The sequence below is a fragment of the Carassius auratus genome, chromosome 24 (assembly GCF_003368295.1).
Source record: "Carassius auratus strain Wakin chromosome 24, ASM336829v1, whole genome shotgun sequence".
Taxonomy (NCBI): Eukaryota; Metazoa; Chordata; class Actinopteri; order Cypriniformes; family Cyprinidae; genus Carassius; species Carassius auratus.
Genome location: NC_039266.1, coordinates 10,128,363 through 10,146,156, shown reverse-complemented (window position 1 = coordinate 10,146,156; position 17,794 = coordinate 10,128,363). Strand labels below are relative to the sequence as shown.

Here is a 17,794-nt window from a genome sequence, read left to right as displayed (position 1 = left end):
CATAACAAAATGAGTCCAATCTTTTTATAAAAGCTGTTTTATTCTTCATAAAGCGTTTTGAGATCACATGACCAGAAATCTGCATAGCTCCCCTGTAATTGAACAATTGTAATAGTGGAATATATATTTAAGCAAATTGACACTCTGTACAAAAAAGAAAAATTAAAAAAAAAAAATAAATAATGGTTGTCATCTACTATTTAATTATTATGAAGAGTGCTTGTAAATGAACTTTATTAGTATTATTGCTAATATAATTGGTAATATTTCCATTTATTCTAATACTTAACTCTTCCATTTTTTCCCATCTGTTTGATCAAAAGTACAATAAAAACAGTAATATTGTGGAATAGTATTACAAATTAAAATAACTGTTTTCAATTGTAATATATTTTAAAATGTATTTTTTCCTGTTATATCAAAACTCAAGAAACAGTTCTTATATTAAAAACATATAAGATATATGAAATATATAACAACATTTTTGTGGAAATCGTGATACAATAATAACAAAAATGTTAACACTGTAAAAATGGTCTCTTTTCATCAAATTTCATGCATCCTTGCTAAATAAAAGCATTGATTTCTATTGAAAAAAATTGCACTGACCTCAAACTATTAAACAGTAGTGAAAATTTTATTTTATTTTGAAATTTATGTGGATGCATTTTGTTCTAGTCTTAATTGAATATCCACACTCTTAAACGTATTTCAGTCACAGACAAGCACCAGTTTAAGCCGGAGCCAGTGCTCTATAGGTTCCGCTATGATGACGGCACATACCACCCTCGCAGTGACATGCAGGATGTCATCTCCAAGGTAACTCAAGCAGCCATGCAGCCATGTGTCACTTTCTGCCCTTTGGAAAAGTTTGGCATACAATAACAAATGTCCTTCTTCCCCTCAGGGTGTGAGGCTGTTCTGCAGACTCCATAGTTTATTCACACCGGTGATCAGGTAAGGGGCCAGTAGCTTAGTTCCACCTCATTACAGCTGTCTCTAGTCACACCAGCTCTGCCAGGTGATTTCGCACCCCTGTCGCTTCACCATCCACTCTCAAGATAACCCCTATAGGAAAAAACGAGTGGCTGATTAGGGATAAAAAAATCAGGTTTAGTTAATTAGTTCAGTTATTTATAGTTTTATGCATGTTTAAGCGCATAACAAGCTAATTTTATAGCCATTGTCTTATTTTTAGTTCACAGAGTTGAACACAATGTGTATCATGCTCCTATGTGAGTAATCAGTGAGGGAGCCCTAAATGTGAAACAGGTGCATTCTGAGATTTTGGCAGCTGACAGACCACAGGACATTAAATTCTGCATGCAAACACAAAGCTAATGGACTCTGAGGGCACGGTTTTTTGTTCGGATGATCAGATGGATCCATTCCGCTAAATTCTACAATAGCCATTGAAGGCCTGTTGGGTTGTGCTGTGTGTGTGTGTTTATATTCAGTTCAGTTCAATTCAAATTTATTTGTATGTTGTTTTTTACGATACCAATCATTGCAAAGCGACTTTAAAGAAAATTACGTTTCTACAATATTTAGTTGTAGCTTATCAGTGGCGACTGTCAGTTTATGTCTATGACAGGAATTTTCAGAAAAGTTATACAAGACGCAGTCAACCAGATGAAGTACAACCAGAAGTTTACATGGAAGAATTAATAAAAACAAATATTTTGTAAATCCCATAAGGCATTGTGCTTTGCGGTAATATGTACAGATTTGAAATATAAACACTTTTGTAACTGAAGTGCTGAAAACTTTTACAATAATTCTCAAGACACGGGCCATTATTATGGGGCGCAGTACGTTTTTGCTTGACTGATTATTTTACTAGTCAAACAAGCTAATGTCCATATTTTTAAAAAGACTTTCAGGATTTTGAGACAGGAAATTTAAAGTTTTCCTATTTATTATTGTTATTTTTTTAAATAATGAAATCAAGTATGATTTATTTATTTTCTAATCAGTAACAGACTGTTTACAGCTGACAGTCATGTGACTGGCACATGAGCACCATTTTCCCTGGTTCGTAGGAACTCGCCTCCTCCTCCATGAACAAATCGCCATCCAAATGCATGAGTATTATCACGAAAATGCCATGCAAATGTATTTTTACTGACATCCCCTTGAGGAAGTATTCTTAAGTAGGTCTTAAGAATGCATATATTCTCACATTTCTGTACCCTGTACTGAGGATCCCTTCTTTACAAAGCTATAATTGGAAAATCCAGTTCTAGTTTAATTATCTGGTATTTCCTGCTGGTTGGAGGGGCTCTGGAGGGGTTTCACACCCCCACCATAGCCACATAAAAAAAAAACAAAAAAAACATTCAGCTCTTCTGTGCCCCAAAATCCAGAATGAGTAACATTCCTTACACACTGTATTGTATAACAGTGAGAAGTAGAACAAAAAGAAAGTAAATATCTAAAAGTGTTTAAAAATGACCAAATGCCCAAAATCAGGAGAGTGAGGAAGATTTGGTTGACTTTGCACACACTTGTCCTACAGACTGCAGTGCTCTTGTGCCAGGCATATGACTGCCTGTGGTAACGCTGTTTACCCTCATTTGTCACGCTGACAGTTCTGGGTACAGCTACAGAGGAAAGGGCTGGCTCCATGTCTGTAGCGGTTAAATCATGGCAAGGCCTGTCCAGAATCACACTTCTGGTCTGTGATTAAAACAAATCCTTATAAAATCGAACAGAAACCATCACAAACACTTGAGGTGCATGTCGAGAGTGGATTCCTTTGAGAGAAAAAGCCCATTTCCTGTCAGCTGGAGGTGTTTGGTTGTGTAAAAATGCAATGGGGATGTTTCTCTTTAGAATTCTCTGAATTGTGAACAGCTAAGTTTGGAGTTGAGTGTGTGTGAGTTGTAGGGTGTGGGCCCTTGGTTAGCCCTCTGACCTAGCGCAGTGAGTGTCCCCCAAGAGACCCTTGGCTGCATGGGAAAATTTTTGCTCCATTTCATTTCCTGTGGTCTGGAAGCAGCCACAAAGCATCCATTTGACCCATTCCAGGCCCTGGAGCTGGACCAAACTGAGCTGAGACACCTGCTGACCTCGGCTGGAATGGTGAATCATGTTTGTTAAGAGAACATACGGTCTTGAAACGCATTATTTTTTTTATTAACATTAAATTGATACGCCATCTTAAATAAACCTGTCATTTACACACTGTCAGAGGGCTAATCCAACCATGGTTAAAGTTGTATTTTTTCAATTCTGTCATATCTTCACACACCCCAAAAGTGACGACCAGGATGTTCTGTTTAGCAAAGAAATTGTTGAGGTTCATGTATGATTTGTTTATCACTTCATTCACTGATTGATTCAATGGAGTTATATGGTAACAACTGTCTTTTTGTGTGATAGCGACAAAATGCGAAACAATGAGTCATTAACTTGATTCATTAAAAATAAGCTATTGACGACTGAAAAAAGTTAGTTCTGATTCGATTACAGATTCGTTCCTTCTTCCATGGGGAGGTTGTGGCCTTGTGGTTAGAGAGTTTGACTCCTGACCCTAGGGTTGTGGGTTTGAGTCTTGGGTTGCAAATACCACGACTTAAGTGCCCTTGAGCAAGGCAATGAACCCCAAACTGCTAACCGGGTGCCGCAGCATAAATGGCTGCCCACTGCTCTGGGTGTGTGTTCATGATGTGTGTGTGTTCACTGCTGTGTGTGTGCGCACTGTGGATGGGTTAAAACATTTTTTAATTCAGTGGCTTTTTATGATGACAAGTGCCTTTTTTAAATGAGACCTTAGCTCAATGATTTATTAAAAATCAACAACAAAAAAAGAAAAGAAAAAAACAATCTTGCAAAAGCAAAGAGAGAGACACGATTAATGCAATGAAGTGAGTTTACTTTTATTCTGTAAACAGTAATTTGCACACTGTCAGCATGCTAATCAAACCACCACTTCTAAAAATATAAAAACATTTTTTTTTGACATTTTCTATCACTGAATATCTCGACTTAGCATTAATTAAAAAAGTAGACTTTTAGCTCTCCAGATCAACTTTGTGTAATTTAGCGTTGTCAGCAAGAGCAAAATATGTGCAGAGGGTCCCAAACATTATGACCCTTGTGCAACCCTAAAACAAATCCAAGGTAAAAAACTTGTCTGGGCCTCCAAAAATTGAGAGGAAAGGGTTGTTGTGACGTTAAAGCCCAGAACAGCTCTCTCAAGAGCTTTTCAGGCAGATGCAAGTCAGAGCAAAGGTTAAAGTTTAGCTTGAAATGTGTGTCTCTTGAGGCTACTGTAAAGAGGAGACATTTTTTCAACTGTTCAAGTCAAATGTTCCTTGTTTTCCCAACAGGGATAAGGATTATCATCTACGAACATATAAATCGGTGGTGATGGCCAACAAGCTGATAGACTGGCTGATAGCACAGGTAAGATTTGAGACTATTATATACAGATTGGAAATACATTGCCCTCCATAGGAAGTTAGACAAGAGGAAAGAATGGAGCAAAAGTGGTAGTTATTTCCTAAATAGGCCGGATAATCTCAAATATGCTGAGAGTGAAGAGAACTGTAACAATAAACTAGCGTCTAGTCACAGGGTTAGGGTTAGGGTTAGGGTATCTATCACTATGTTAAAACAGACTAGTCATCTTTAGAATACAGATTTTGATTACATTTGAAGCGTGGTTCAGATATTTAGAGGCTGCTTTCACAGTCAATGAGTGTTCAAGATAATGTGTTTGATTGTGTTTGACTCTATGAAATTATTACCAGGCAGATAAGTGGCCCGTCAGAGTTTTCACACAGTGGTGATCGGACCGTAGTGGTGTTTGTGTAAATTACAAGTGGTTTCCTGTAGCTCAAAGGAGGGTCTGTGACATTTTGACCGCTTGTAAGCAGACCATGAGAGTGGCACTTGTCTCTTTCTCTAATGAAGGGTGACTGCCGAAGCAGAGAAGAGGCGCTGATCTTGGGGGTGGAGCTGTGTGACAATGGATTCATGCATCATGGTATGATAGCTGCTGTTTATGTCATTGTTTCATTGATTTTTTTTGTATTTCCTCTCTTCTTTTTTCTGTGAGTCTGTCTGATTTCTTTTGGTCTCTTTGACGCTGTTTCTCTGTCAAAGTTGTCTTTTTGTGTATGTGTCATGTTAACTCATCCCAAAAGTGTCAACTGGGATGTTTTAAGAATAAATCAAAGAAACTCTTGTGAGGTGAGGTTTGTACTTTAAATCAACAGCAGCAATGTCAAAAATACAATTTGCCTATGGGAAAAGGGAAATAAATTTCACTTATTTTATTATGAGTGATTTTAATTGATCTCATCTGATTTCGATTCATTAAGTGATTTGGTCACTGACTTTTATGGCTTTAAAGATTGATTAGTATTTATTTGCGTGTGTTTTGAGTGAGTCATCGAATAATTAACTCAACAATTAATTAAACAATGACAGTCGTTCATTACTCCAAAAAAAAAAAAAAAAAATCACACAAAAGAAAATATTTCAGTGAAAAATGTGTTCACCAAAATACTTGTTCTAATATTTGTACAGATTTTTTCATTGATCCATTCATTCACTAGTAAAAAAGAATATGTTCAAAATAAATTTCATACTAAGTATATTTCAAATCTGTTGACATTTACTGACACATCGCTCGAGACTTACTGATATAATTAATAAGCAATACCTATTTGAAAAACTACTTGTACACAATGCCCATCTTAATATTAGGCCTAAAATCTCACTGTTAATGAGGATTGTATGATCCTTGAACAATATCGGTCTTTAAATGCAAGTGTACTTAGAATAGTTCCACCTTAGCATAATCAAATAAACTTAAGTATTCACAATTCACAATTTGTTGTTCCAATTTAGCAGACTTTAAAGGGGTTCTCCACCCCAAAATGAAAATTTTGTCATTAATCAAACAAAATATCGGCTTTGTTCAATTTCTTCTTCTCCGTGACTCTTTCAGCAAGCGCATTCATGAGTTCACAAGCAGACCATGTTCATGCGTGCATGCGTACAGACAAAACACACTTCAGATGAGCGAGATGATTCTTGTATGCAAGCAATTGGATTTTACTCAGTTTGCGCAATTGGTATCGGTTTAGTGTTAAGTGCTATAAACAGCGTGCGTCTCCTCTGTGTATAAACACAGTGCCTGCAGGTTCTCTGTCTGTATGCTGGCCTCTATGTTAGCATGGGTTGTGCATGATCTGAGGAGTGTTTCGTCTGTAGGCATACGTCTACACGCTGTTCGTGAACTCATGAACTCGCTTGCAAGAAGTGTCACGGAGAAGAAGTTGTTGTATAAAGTCGATATTTTGTTTTCTTTGCACACAAAAAAATTCTCGTCACTTCATAAAATTCAGATTGAACCACTGATAGCAGATGGACTATTTTGACGATGTCTTTCATATTTTTGGGGGTCTTGACAGTGTTGATTACTCGACAGTCAATGGGACAGTCACAATCAAAGCTTTTGACAGTCAAATTTGGATTTTATCCAAAATATTTTAAATTGATTCCGAAGACGAATTAAGCTTTTACGGGTTTAGAATGACATAATAACAAAATATTCATTTTGGGGTGGTGTAGCCCTTACTAACCTTATTAACAGCTTGCACCACCACAAACCGATAGTATTGTCAGTATTGCAAAAAATAAAATAAAAAATAAAATGAGTACTGTCTGGATTTACTAAATATGTGCAGTGAAGAATTAGCACTGAAAAGGCCTGGACAAAGTTATTTTTGTGCCTGACTTTATTGAATATGCATTTGTAGGAGTATCCCTTTCAGACGCAAAATTTATGGGAGGATAGAATTAAAATGAATCACACAACACAATTTACTAACGTTTGCACTTATCAAACTACTGGTATTTGCACCGTTATGTAACGCCCCCAAAAAGCATGTCTTAAAGATGGAAGTAATTTGTGCTGCTCTTGGTAGATTGCGCTGGTCATTATGGAAATGGTCTGGCTGTGTCTGTGTTCTTTAATGTGCGCATTGTCAGTAAATCACACACAGAATATTCAGAAGTATTCAAATACTTGCACTTTAACGCTAAGTTGGCCTGTTTAGTAAATCTCGCCCTAAGTATAACAGTTTAGTATAACAAAAGTACAACACAAAATATTAATTAAGAAAAGGATTTTTGTAGTGTGCGGGGTGTATTCACATTGCACAAACTTTTCCTCTAACTGGATTCTCCACATTTTGTCTCTTGACAACAGCCTTGACCTTCTCCACAATCCAAGTTTGACTGGCTAGTTGTCGTGGCAACTGTTTGTTTGCAGGATTCGGGTCTCATTTTCAGGGCACTCGATGCCAAAGTCCACATCATGCTCGTGTGACTCATTTATCGTCTAACATGGGCTGCTCCCAACAGCCTGCAATCCAGTTTCAAGCGTGGCAAACTACCAACAAATTTATAGAACGTAATAACTCGACTGGCTGAGCTTTCATTTTTTGGCTTTGTAAGCGATTATGGCATTCATCCAGTTAAGATGATTCACTGGGTTATGTGACCATTAAAGCTAATTCAGCTTCCTCTAATCTTGCCTATTGAAGTGTGGAGGACACTGGACCTCTTTTTCTCGTTGGGGGTATTTTTGCTACGAAAGTGAAGGGATTGTTTAGAGCCCATGTTGCCTGGGTGACAGATTGAAATCCTGGCCTGTTCCTTTCACGGGACCCACTTTCCATAGAAAAGGCTTCCCCTCTGAAACCCTCTGTATGGTTCTTGTCATTCCAGTACATTATGTGTTTCCCTCTTCTGTGTGGCACACAAATTCAATTTTTATATAAATTTGATCCTCATCTGCTGCATGACAAGCTTCTACAAAGTTTCTTTTTGGTGTGTTATAGAATGAAGTTGAATAGTTGTCAAATAACATGTTATTGAACATAAAACAATCAGGTAAGTATAATAGAGTACAATGGGACTAAAGACACACCTTAAGAAAAATGTGCCTAAAATTTATAATACTTGTAAATCATACAAGTCATTTATTTTGTTTAAAAATCTTATAAATGTGGGCCTTTTACCCCACACAGAGGTAAAAAGGGTAAAAGGCTCACAGCATTGATACAAATACATCAGCTAAAAGTTTTTTTTTTTTTTTTATAATGTCTACTGTGTCAAAACTTGTTCAAGATGTAAATATAATATAATACTGTATAAAATTATAATTTAGAGTAATAATATATACATTTTAATAGTATTGCTTTTAATAGTATTTTATTTATTGGTTTAATTATTTGGTAATTTAAGTCATATATAATGTAATATAATAATTTACAGGTATAATAATATACATTTTTAGTATTATTAATATTATTATATATATTTTTTTCAATTATTTGGTAATTTAACTCATGCACACACTCGTTTTGTGTGTTTGTAAGTGTGTGTTCATCAATTCGTGACCCAACATTTTTATGTTGCAAAAGTAAAAAAAAACGTCATTAGAATGAAGCAAAATATAATAAATTAAATCAATATTGGTTTATTTTAATATGTAATGTTATATCCTGAACAGTACAAGACAGTATTTTTCATGCGAGGGTTTTCTCTTTTACAGGGTGAAACTTATGAATACACACACACACACACAAACAATTAGCATGTGATTTATGTCAAATTTTTCTATGTTTCACTAGGGCATGAACAACAGATTTTATTAACCCCTTGCTTTTGTTTTTCGCAGTTTTGGAAAAAAGCGAATTTAAGGACGAGCCTCTTCTGTTTCGTTTCTTTGCCGACGAGGAGATGGAGGGTTCCAACACCAAACACAAGCCCGTAAAGCACGATCTTAAAATAGTGGAGAATGTCATCGCCAAGTCGCTGCTGGTGAGAGATGTCGTCTGTAATCGCCTACAGCTAATGCCACTTACAGTTGTGCACGTTGGTGTGAGCCCATGTGGTTTTCATCCACTCACATGGGGCTTTTCTGCTTCGGCACGTACGGGGGGTCTGAACTCAGGCCAGCTCTGACTCTAGAGTCTTCACCAGTAATTACGCTTGACTGTTTCTAAACCAGCCTCTCATTACACTTAAACGTGAAGTCAACTGCTTTGACAGTTTGGGCTCTTGAGAGACTGAAGTTCACATTCTAGGAGCAGCTCCAAAACATGAATTGTAATAAAATGTCACTGTATGACAAAGCCAAAGCTACTAAGTGATGATAACTGTGAATTGTGTACTCTGGTTTCAGATAAAGCCAAGTGAAGGAGGCTATGGCTTCACGCTAGAAGACCGAAACAGAGTGCCCATGGTCAAATCAGTGGAGAAAGGTTCCCATGCTGAGGTGCGTGTGATACCTTTGTGTAGGTGATTTAGAAAAACAGAGATCTTACTGATATCAGAGTTATATTCAAACTTTATTTGGAGTACTACTTGTGCACAATGAACATTTCTTAATATTACTCCTAAAATGTGTTTTAATGTCACTATTGATTAGGATTGTGTGATCTTTTAATAATATAAATGCAAAATAATTAAAAGTGTACCTGAAGTATACTTGTAATAGTTCCACTTTAGCACAATCAGTTTTGACCCTGGACCACAAACCAGTCATAAGGGTCAAATTTTTGAAATTTAAATTTCTGAAAGCGGAATAAATAGGCTTTCCATTGATGTATGGTTTATTAGAATAGGATGAATTTTGGCTTAAAAGGAAAATTAATCATTTTGACCCACACAATGTATTGTTGGCTATTGCTACAAATATACCTGTGCTACTTATGGTTTTGTGGTCCAGGGTCACAAATATGCTTCAATATATCTTTAGTTGGACTTCAGCACTACTTCTGCACAATTAAAGAGCATTAAGTACAAAATTAGTTGTTTCAGTTAAGCAGCCTTTAATTATAGCAGTTTAGTATACTGTAAGTACAATTGCAGGGTATTTTTATGAAGTACATCAATCTTGTAAATATATTTGTAGTATAGTTAGCATTCATGTTTATTTGAATTTTGTTCATTTAAATAGCTATGCTTTTCCAAGGTATTTCCTACCATGGCAAAATTAGAAAAGAAAAAAAGGTAGAGGGGTTTTAATCAGAATTTACACACCTGTTGTCAAGCTCATCTTTTAGTTTGCTTGTGCTCTATCAGACCAATTAGACAAAGATCAATTGAATCCCTAAACCTTGATAATTAACAATTAACACTCTCTATTGTGGTAATGAACATTTTGATGTATGCGGTTGTGGGCTTATAACACAAATAGACCTCAAATCACGGCAGGCTTGAGGTTCCCTTTTAGTGTTTTAATAAGTTCGATCTGTTAGATCAAACCCTGGTAAATGTGGTCAAGTGAACTGGCTCGGTTCTGACGTAAAGAGAGTAATGTTACCCAGACCCAAATTAACTTGTGCGTCACAGTACGAGGCTCCACGCTGCATTGCATGTGGATCTGTTTCCAATGAGGAGCAGAGTGAAAAAAGGTAATAAAATCCAGCTGTGCACTTACATAGATGAAGAGCTGTCTTGTAAAAATAGCAAAATGGACTTTCGTGTTTGTAACTGAAAAAAGACAGTGACAAAAGCAGAGGGGGTAAGGTAAAGAGCTATAATGAAAAGAGAAAAGTGAATAAAAAAGGGAAAGAGAAAATAACAGAAAAAGGAAAAGCTGCCCAAGCATTTTTCTCAATGTAGAGGAAAAACATGATCCGGAAACGGAGGACTATGCATTTTATTGAAAGAGAAGAATGGTTATATTTATAGCTGTCAAGAGACGTGTCCAATCCATTCAGTGAAGCACAGACTGGATGAATTACTTCCACTTGAGAGCTCAGAGCAGGAAGTTGCACATGTAGATGAAAGGATTGAATCCTACACCTGTGAAAATGAAATTTATCTATGCTTTCAGCCATCCATTCATGCACACACATACTGTACATGAGATATATACATTAACCTCAAAATAGTTATTTCCTCTCAGGTATGCACAGCAAAATGAACAACTTCATCTAATTTGACAAACGAAGAAAAAATACATTTAGATTTTTAAGTATTTTTTAAAAATCTTTACTATTTTGTTTTTTATATTTTTTATATACTATTTTTATACTATAGTTTGACAAGAGTCATTGATTTATTGATCACCAAGGCTGCATTTATTTGATCAAAAATACAGTAAATGATCAGTGATATTGTGAAATATTTTTTTATTTAAAATAACACTTTTCAATATAGTTTTATTCCTGTGATGACAAAGCTGATTTTTCAGTGGCATTGCTCCAGTCTGCAGTGTCACATGACCCTTCAAATATGCCGATTTGAAAACAGATGTGCTGCTTGATGTTTTTGCAGAAACTGTGAAATGATTTACTTTAAAGTATTTGTCATAGCTTTTAAACATAAATAAATAAATAACTGTTTTATGTTTTGCTGTCTAATGCCATTCTTTCATTTTTAAGTGTCCAGATCATTTTGGAACAACTGTATGTCTAGGTTGAGAGGTTATTTGATATTCCTGTGTGTGTCTCTTGTGCAGATGGCTGGTCTGGAAGTGGGGAAAAAGATATATGCTATTAATGGGGACCTGGTCTTCTTGAGACCTTTCCAGGAAGTGGAAAACTTCCTAAAGCAGTGCTTCCACGGCAAAGGTCCCCTCAGAGTACTGGTCAGCACCAAACCCAGAGAGTGAGCAGAAAACTTCTCATCTCCTGTGATCTAAAGACTTCGAAACCATACAAAAATCAATAAAGCCTGATATCAATTAAATCAAGAACCCTGCCTAATAAAAATCCTTTTTTATTGATGAATATCAGCTTGATATTTAACTGCAGCTCAGAATACACAACACGCTTGGAGCAAAGGCTGGAATATGTGGTGTGTTTGGCGACCAAATTGATGTCTGTGTGTCTATCTGCTCCACAGGACTGTGAAGATCCCAGACTCTGCAGACGGATTGGGCTTTCAGATCAGGGGGTTCGGGCCATCTGTGGTGCATGCGGTTGGCAGAGGTAAGAGTGAAACAGAGAGAAGGGAAGAGAGGAAAGCTAGGCTGGGCTAAAGGAAGTTACTAATGCCCTTTATATCCTACTGTGTTTTTGAACCTCAGCTGGATCACAGCTGGAGCTGTAGGTACATGACTTGACTTGAGCCAGATTGAGAAGAGCATCACACACACATACTGTATATATCTATATATAGAGAGAACAAGCTGCACAGTCCTCGCTTCCTGCTGTGTCTGCAGTGCATTCTCATCAAACATGGTGAGAGATTAATGAAAAAAGAAAAACTATCCAGCTTACACTGTCATCCCTGAAGACAATAAGAGATGGAAGAAGAACAGTCCTTACTTTACAACTAACAGAAGCTACTTGGATCCAAAATATGTCATTTACAAATTCTAATTCTGTATGAGTCCAATTAATTTGATCATTTTATTGGAGAGAGATCGCTTGCCTGAAGGGTTTGAAGTCTGGCTGATTGTGGTGGAAGTAAACAAGATTGCAAAAATATGTTGCCAAGACTAGCTGATATTTGGTATTTTTCAATTACCACTACATTTTTCAGTTTGGCCGATAACCATCAGATGTTTGGATTTTTCTTTTGACATTGCTGAAAACCTGGTCCTTCTTTGAAAAATATGATTTCTTGTGCACACAAACTTACTAGATTATTGATTACACTGTTGGTAAAAGAGTTTATGTCCTTTTTATTCGTGTTTTTCTGTATTTGTGAAAAATACTATGATAAGATTACATGATAAGAAAATAATGAAGTTCCTAAGTCTAAAACTGTTTTATTGTTTTTTATCAAATTAAATTTATTTAAATTAATTCATAAATTCATAAAAGTAATTATAAAAGAAAACCTTTAAGAAAAATGATCTAAAACATATAGAAAGGTTACATTTGTTATTTACTAATTTTAAATTAAACTTTGTGGTATCATATATATCATTTAATATTGTCCATTTGTCAACCTGTTCTCTAAGATATTGGCATTGAACATCAAAACATATGGGTTGACCACAACTTCTAACTAGCTTAATTAGTAAGACATTAGTCAACCAGGTTCACTAGAAAGGCATACTCTATTTTGATGGCTAAAAATTCCAAGATCTGTTATGAAACTCTAGATTGCACAGGCTGATGATATTCACAGCATTAAACTACTCGGCACAAGCTGATTGATTCATGTTGCATATGCAGCCAATGAGTTTGCTGCTTTACATTTAAATGGTTGGTTAGCATTCTCTAGAGCATTTCGCAGCACACATTCAGAGTTTCTCTGAAACCCTCCACCTTCCTCAGCTCCACCTGTATAGATCTGCTACAGGTTATTTTATATGCTATTTGTTCAGCAGTATGTCTTAAATACTCACAGCTCCATATCAGCATATGAATTGGCAGTAGCAAGTTCCTGCAGCAGCAGCAATAATCTACAACAACAACAGCAAGAACCAACACCAGCAGCAATTGAGCTGTGTAGCAGACCTATTCTGCCAAGAACAAATACATTAACATTGCCATATCCATTACCATGCTAAAATATTCTGTTAGTTGTCTTGACAGAACTATAGTACAATAAATAGTGAAAGGAACAGTATGGACATTTATGCTAGCCTAAACTAGTCTTTTCAGCAGGATTTGAGTTTCTCTGCCCAGATATACAAGGTCAGCTGCTCCCTCAGGTGATTGCTGTTCATAAACTCAGTGGGTTTTATGATAATTATTACCTTGCCTAATGTGCTTGCTTGTTCTTAAAAATCGCTTCGGCCTGAGTTTTGCTTGCTGTAGAAGTGAGAGAACGTTTGCTCAGGGAAAAAAAAAAATGCAGTGTAAAGACTTCAGACCATAAAGTATGATCAGAGAAACACAGGAACATTTTTCAGAGGCGTGCACTTTTAATACAGAAAAACATATTCAGTACAAGGCTTTGTTTAGGAGATTATGCAAGCAAACTATGAATATTTAGTCTCTGCTGTGAAAACTTCAAAGGTTGGCCTAGTCTGAGAAACCTTCTTTTACAGTTTAGTATCACTTGCTGTAATGCAGAAAAAGGCGGCCATGCCAAGTGGATCTGTCTGTCCTAGATGGATCATAACATTAGGGTCAAACTGTTTATGTGTCATTCAATTTGTAAACTGCCATTCAAACATGATCTATGAAAGAATTGGGTAAAACTTTAGTATTTCTGCTTATACATCTAAGTAGCTATATATGGGTCTGCTTGTAAAAATTCTTATAACATTTGTGTGTTTAGGAGATTTGTGTTGATTCATGTTTCTCCCTACCTCATTGTTTATGCACAAAAACATAATTTCAGCAAAGCTCTGTTTCAATAGTGAACCGCCTCATTGTCTACCAACTACATAGGCAGATATCTTATAATGCTGCACCCTAGCTAGCATACAATCTTAAAAGTGACCGATATGAGACACTCTATACTGGGAAACAGCTCTAAACTCCACATAAATAGCACTACTCACAGGAGAATCAATTAAGTTTGCATGCTGTAACTTACTGTGTAAACCAGTAGGCCTGCACAAATATCACTCTTCAGAGGAGTTTGGCACCAAAATGTTGCTTAGCTAACAGAATAACACTTTAGTTAGCTTAAAAATATAGTACATAAACAGCTCCCGGCAGAGGAGAATCATTTTGCTGTTATCATGTTGCTAAAGGTACAATGCTCTTTTTTAGCATAATATGTAGCACATACAAATATTGAGTAAAATAGTACAAAAATAGCATTTTGCACAGGTGAATCAAAAGTGTTTGTCATTAGCATGTTGCTAATGGCATGATACTTAAGTTAGAATACAATGCATAGCACACAAAATATTAAGTAAAATAGTACACCTAGCCCTCTAGCTAGAAGAGAATAATTTGATGTTAGCATGTTGCTAAGCTGGTGGCACAAGTCTCTCATTAGCATTTTTTACAAAAGGTAACCATGGTTTTACTACAAATAAAAAACAAAAACAATATGGTTGCTAAACCCTACTGAAATAAAGCAAAAAAACCTAAGCTGGTTGACTGGTCTTAGCCGGTTTTAGTCAGTCTCCCAGCCTGACCAGCTAAAAAAGTGGTCAAAACCTTTCTAAAAGTAGTCTGCTGACCCGCTGTGAACATTTCTCCCCCCAGCAGGGTAGTTAAACCATGGTAACCACAAATTAACTATTGTTTTCCACTTTAACTAAAGTTTAACCATTGTATTTTTATTAAAACTGAAGTTACACAAATGTTAATTAATACACCAAAATACTATGGTTAAAACACTTTTACTATAACCATGGGTTATTTTCATAAGGGATAACAATACATAGAACATAAAAGTATTGAGTAAAATTTTACTTTTTTAAAATACTTTACACTGATTTTTTTTTTATCTAAACCTTTCAATACTGAATGCTTTTGGGTACTTAATTTTGTTTGCCTTGTCCATCATTTTGCATTCTGCTATTATATACAATACTATCTTAGAATTTGGCCAAATATATCTTATCTCTCTTCCTGTTTCCCAAAAGGCACCGTTGCAGCAGTCGCAGGCCTTCACCCAGGTCAGTGCATCATTAAAGTGAATGGCATTAATGTGAGCAAAGAAAGCCACGCCAGTGTCATCGCCCACGTCACAGCCTGCAGGAAGTACCGGCGTCCCACACAGGTAAGACTGTGAGCATCTCTCAGCCCCTCCATGAAAATGCACTATTCCTGACCTTTCTAAGTAATAAATCTGTATATATAAAACACTACAAAGCAAATAACAGAACCCTTTGTGATCTGGTCCGGGTCATTACCCAGTAATAATAGCAGTTATGGCTTCTTTTGCGTAACAGTGCAGGGAAGAAGGCCAAGAAGCTGGCTGGGGGTGTGAGGGATATGGGTTAAGGAATGGGCCAGGCAGGCCTGTGTTGGAGGGTAATAAAGGACAGGCTTGGCACAGGCTGAAGTAGGACGATGTGGTTGGCAGATTGGCTGGACTCTGGTTTCCATCAGACATGGAAAAATAATGAGGGGGTGCCCACTCTCCTGCTGTGCAGGGGTTTGCAGCCCACCATACAGAGGAGGGAAATGTAGGGGAGATATTGACAGAAACAGAGCTAAGGGGGATGTGCTTTAGTATGTTATAAGCCTCGAAATACTCATAGCAAAGTTCTTTATTGTTCGGTACTTAGAGGTAAGAGGAAGTTAAAAATATCCGTCGACCACTAGTAAGGACATCTTTAAAATAGTCAACATAAATTTTAATAAGCTACGAGAATACTTTTTTTGCACAAAGAAAACTAAAAATATGACTTTATTCATCAAATTCTTCTCTTCCGTGTCTGTCTTTGACGTGTTAGTACCACAACACATTCAACGTCCATCTCTCTTAGTTCATTGTATATATATATATATATATATATATATATATATATATATATATATATATATATATATATATATATATATATATATATATATATATATATATATATATCCTGGTTTGAATATTTATGCACAGTGTGCATCTTCTTCTGCTTGTAAACAAGGCACAGTGCATCTGGGTTATATCTTTTGTGCTTACAATAAACAAAGGTCTTACGGTTTTGGAACGACATGAGGGTGAGAAATTAATGACCGAATTTTCATTTCTGGGTGAACTATCCCTTTAAATGAAAGCTATCCATTTGCTCTACATTTAACCTCATTGCTATCTAGTAGAAAAAAAAATATGTTTTAGTTTTTATATTTTAGTGTCTGATGGGAGTGTGTTATCAACTCACAAACCATGTTTTGAAAGCAAGTCTGTCTGAATAGGTTTTGTTGTTTCTTGTTGCAGCAAGACTCCATTAAATGGGTGTACAACAACAGTGAGAGTGCACAGGAAGACCACCAGAGAGCCAATCAGAAGCCCACCACAGGGGAGAACGGAGATGTGTTTGAGTGTAAAGTTGAAGGTGCTGTTATACACACTAGTGCAAATACATATTGTACTGTATACACAAGTACACACTTTTTCAACCTCCCACTCTAGCCTTGATATTTACTCTTCTTCTTCTTTGTTTGTAGCCTCTTGCAGGATTCACAGGGCATGGAAACAACTCATGTCTCATGGTTCATTGACAGCACTGATTTTTATACTTGATTTTGGAAATGTAGTCATTATTTTGAAACAAGATTTTAATTGTAATTATATTTATATATATTTATAATTTTTAAATATTTAATTTAATTTAATTTAATTTTATTTTATTTTATTTTATTTTATTTTATTTATTCACTCTACAAGTCTCACTTCATTAAAATTCACAGGACATTGAAAATTTGTATATATCTAATTTATACATTGACAAAGAAATTAAGATTAACACTTTTCTTCAGCTTAACAAGCCTAATGAAATATAAATGGATATAATGTTTGTACAAGTGATTTGATATTTTGTTATTAAGCATGGAGCAGACTGGTGGTATCTAGATGAGCTTTAGCCATCAAAATATTGTCTTTGGATTATGTTTGTGCATCGTTTGATCTGCTCAGACTAGTAACACTGACACAAACTTGTGTGTGTGTTTTCAACAGAAGTCATGGACAAGTTCAACACAATCGCCATAATAGATGGAAAAAAAGATCACGTCAGCCTGACGGTGGATAACGTGTATCTGGAGTATGGAGTCATGTATGAGTACGACAGCACAGCTGGGATGAAGTGTCACGTCTTGGAGAAAATGGTGGAACCAAAAGGCTTTTTCAGTCTCACAGCCAAGGTAGAGTCACATGAGTCATCCCACAGACACAAACCAGCCATCATCTCTGCTGTAAAGCACCAGTGAATTCATTCATACAGCAGCAG

The 17,794-nt window shown here is 36.2% G+C and overlaps 1 protein-coding gene across 1 annotated transcript in view; it reads left to right on the top strand.

Moving 5' to 3' along the window:
* prex2 (phosphatidylinositol-3,4,5-trisphosphate-dependent Rac exchange factor 2) overlaps positions 1-17,794 on the top strand; it is a 128,800-nt gene that overhangs the window by 52,463 nt on the left and 58,543 nt on the right. Inside the window, exons 12-22 of the mRNA XM_026200939.1 lie at positions 716-819; positions 908-957; positions 4,335-4,410; positions 4,921-4,993; positions 8,705-8,847; positions 9,212-9,304; positions 11,498-11,646; positions 11,884-11,969; positions 15,488-15,624; positions 16,783-16,900; positions 17,524-17,708. Of these exons, the coding sequence (XP_026056724.1) occupies positions 716-819; positions 908-957; positions 4,335-4,410; positions 4,921-4,993; positions 8,705-8,847; positions 9,212-9,304; positions 11,498-11,646; positions 11,884-11,969; positions 15,488-15,624; positions 16,783-16,900; positions 17,524-17,708 (1,214 nt within the window). The remainder of the gene's footprint in view (positions 1-715; positions 820-907; positions 958-4,334; positions 4,411-4,920; positions 4,994-8,704; positions 8,848-9,211; positions 9,305-11,497; positions 11,647-11,883; positions 11,970-15,487; positions 15,625-16,782; positions 16,901-17,523; positions 17,709-17,794) is intronic.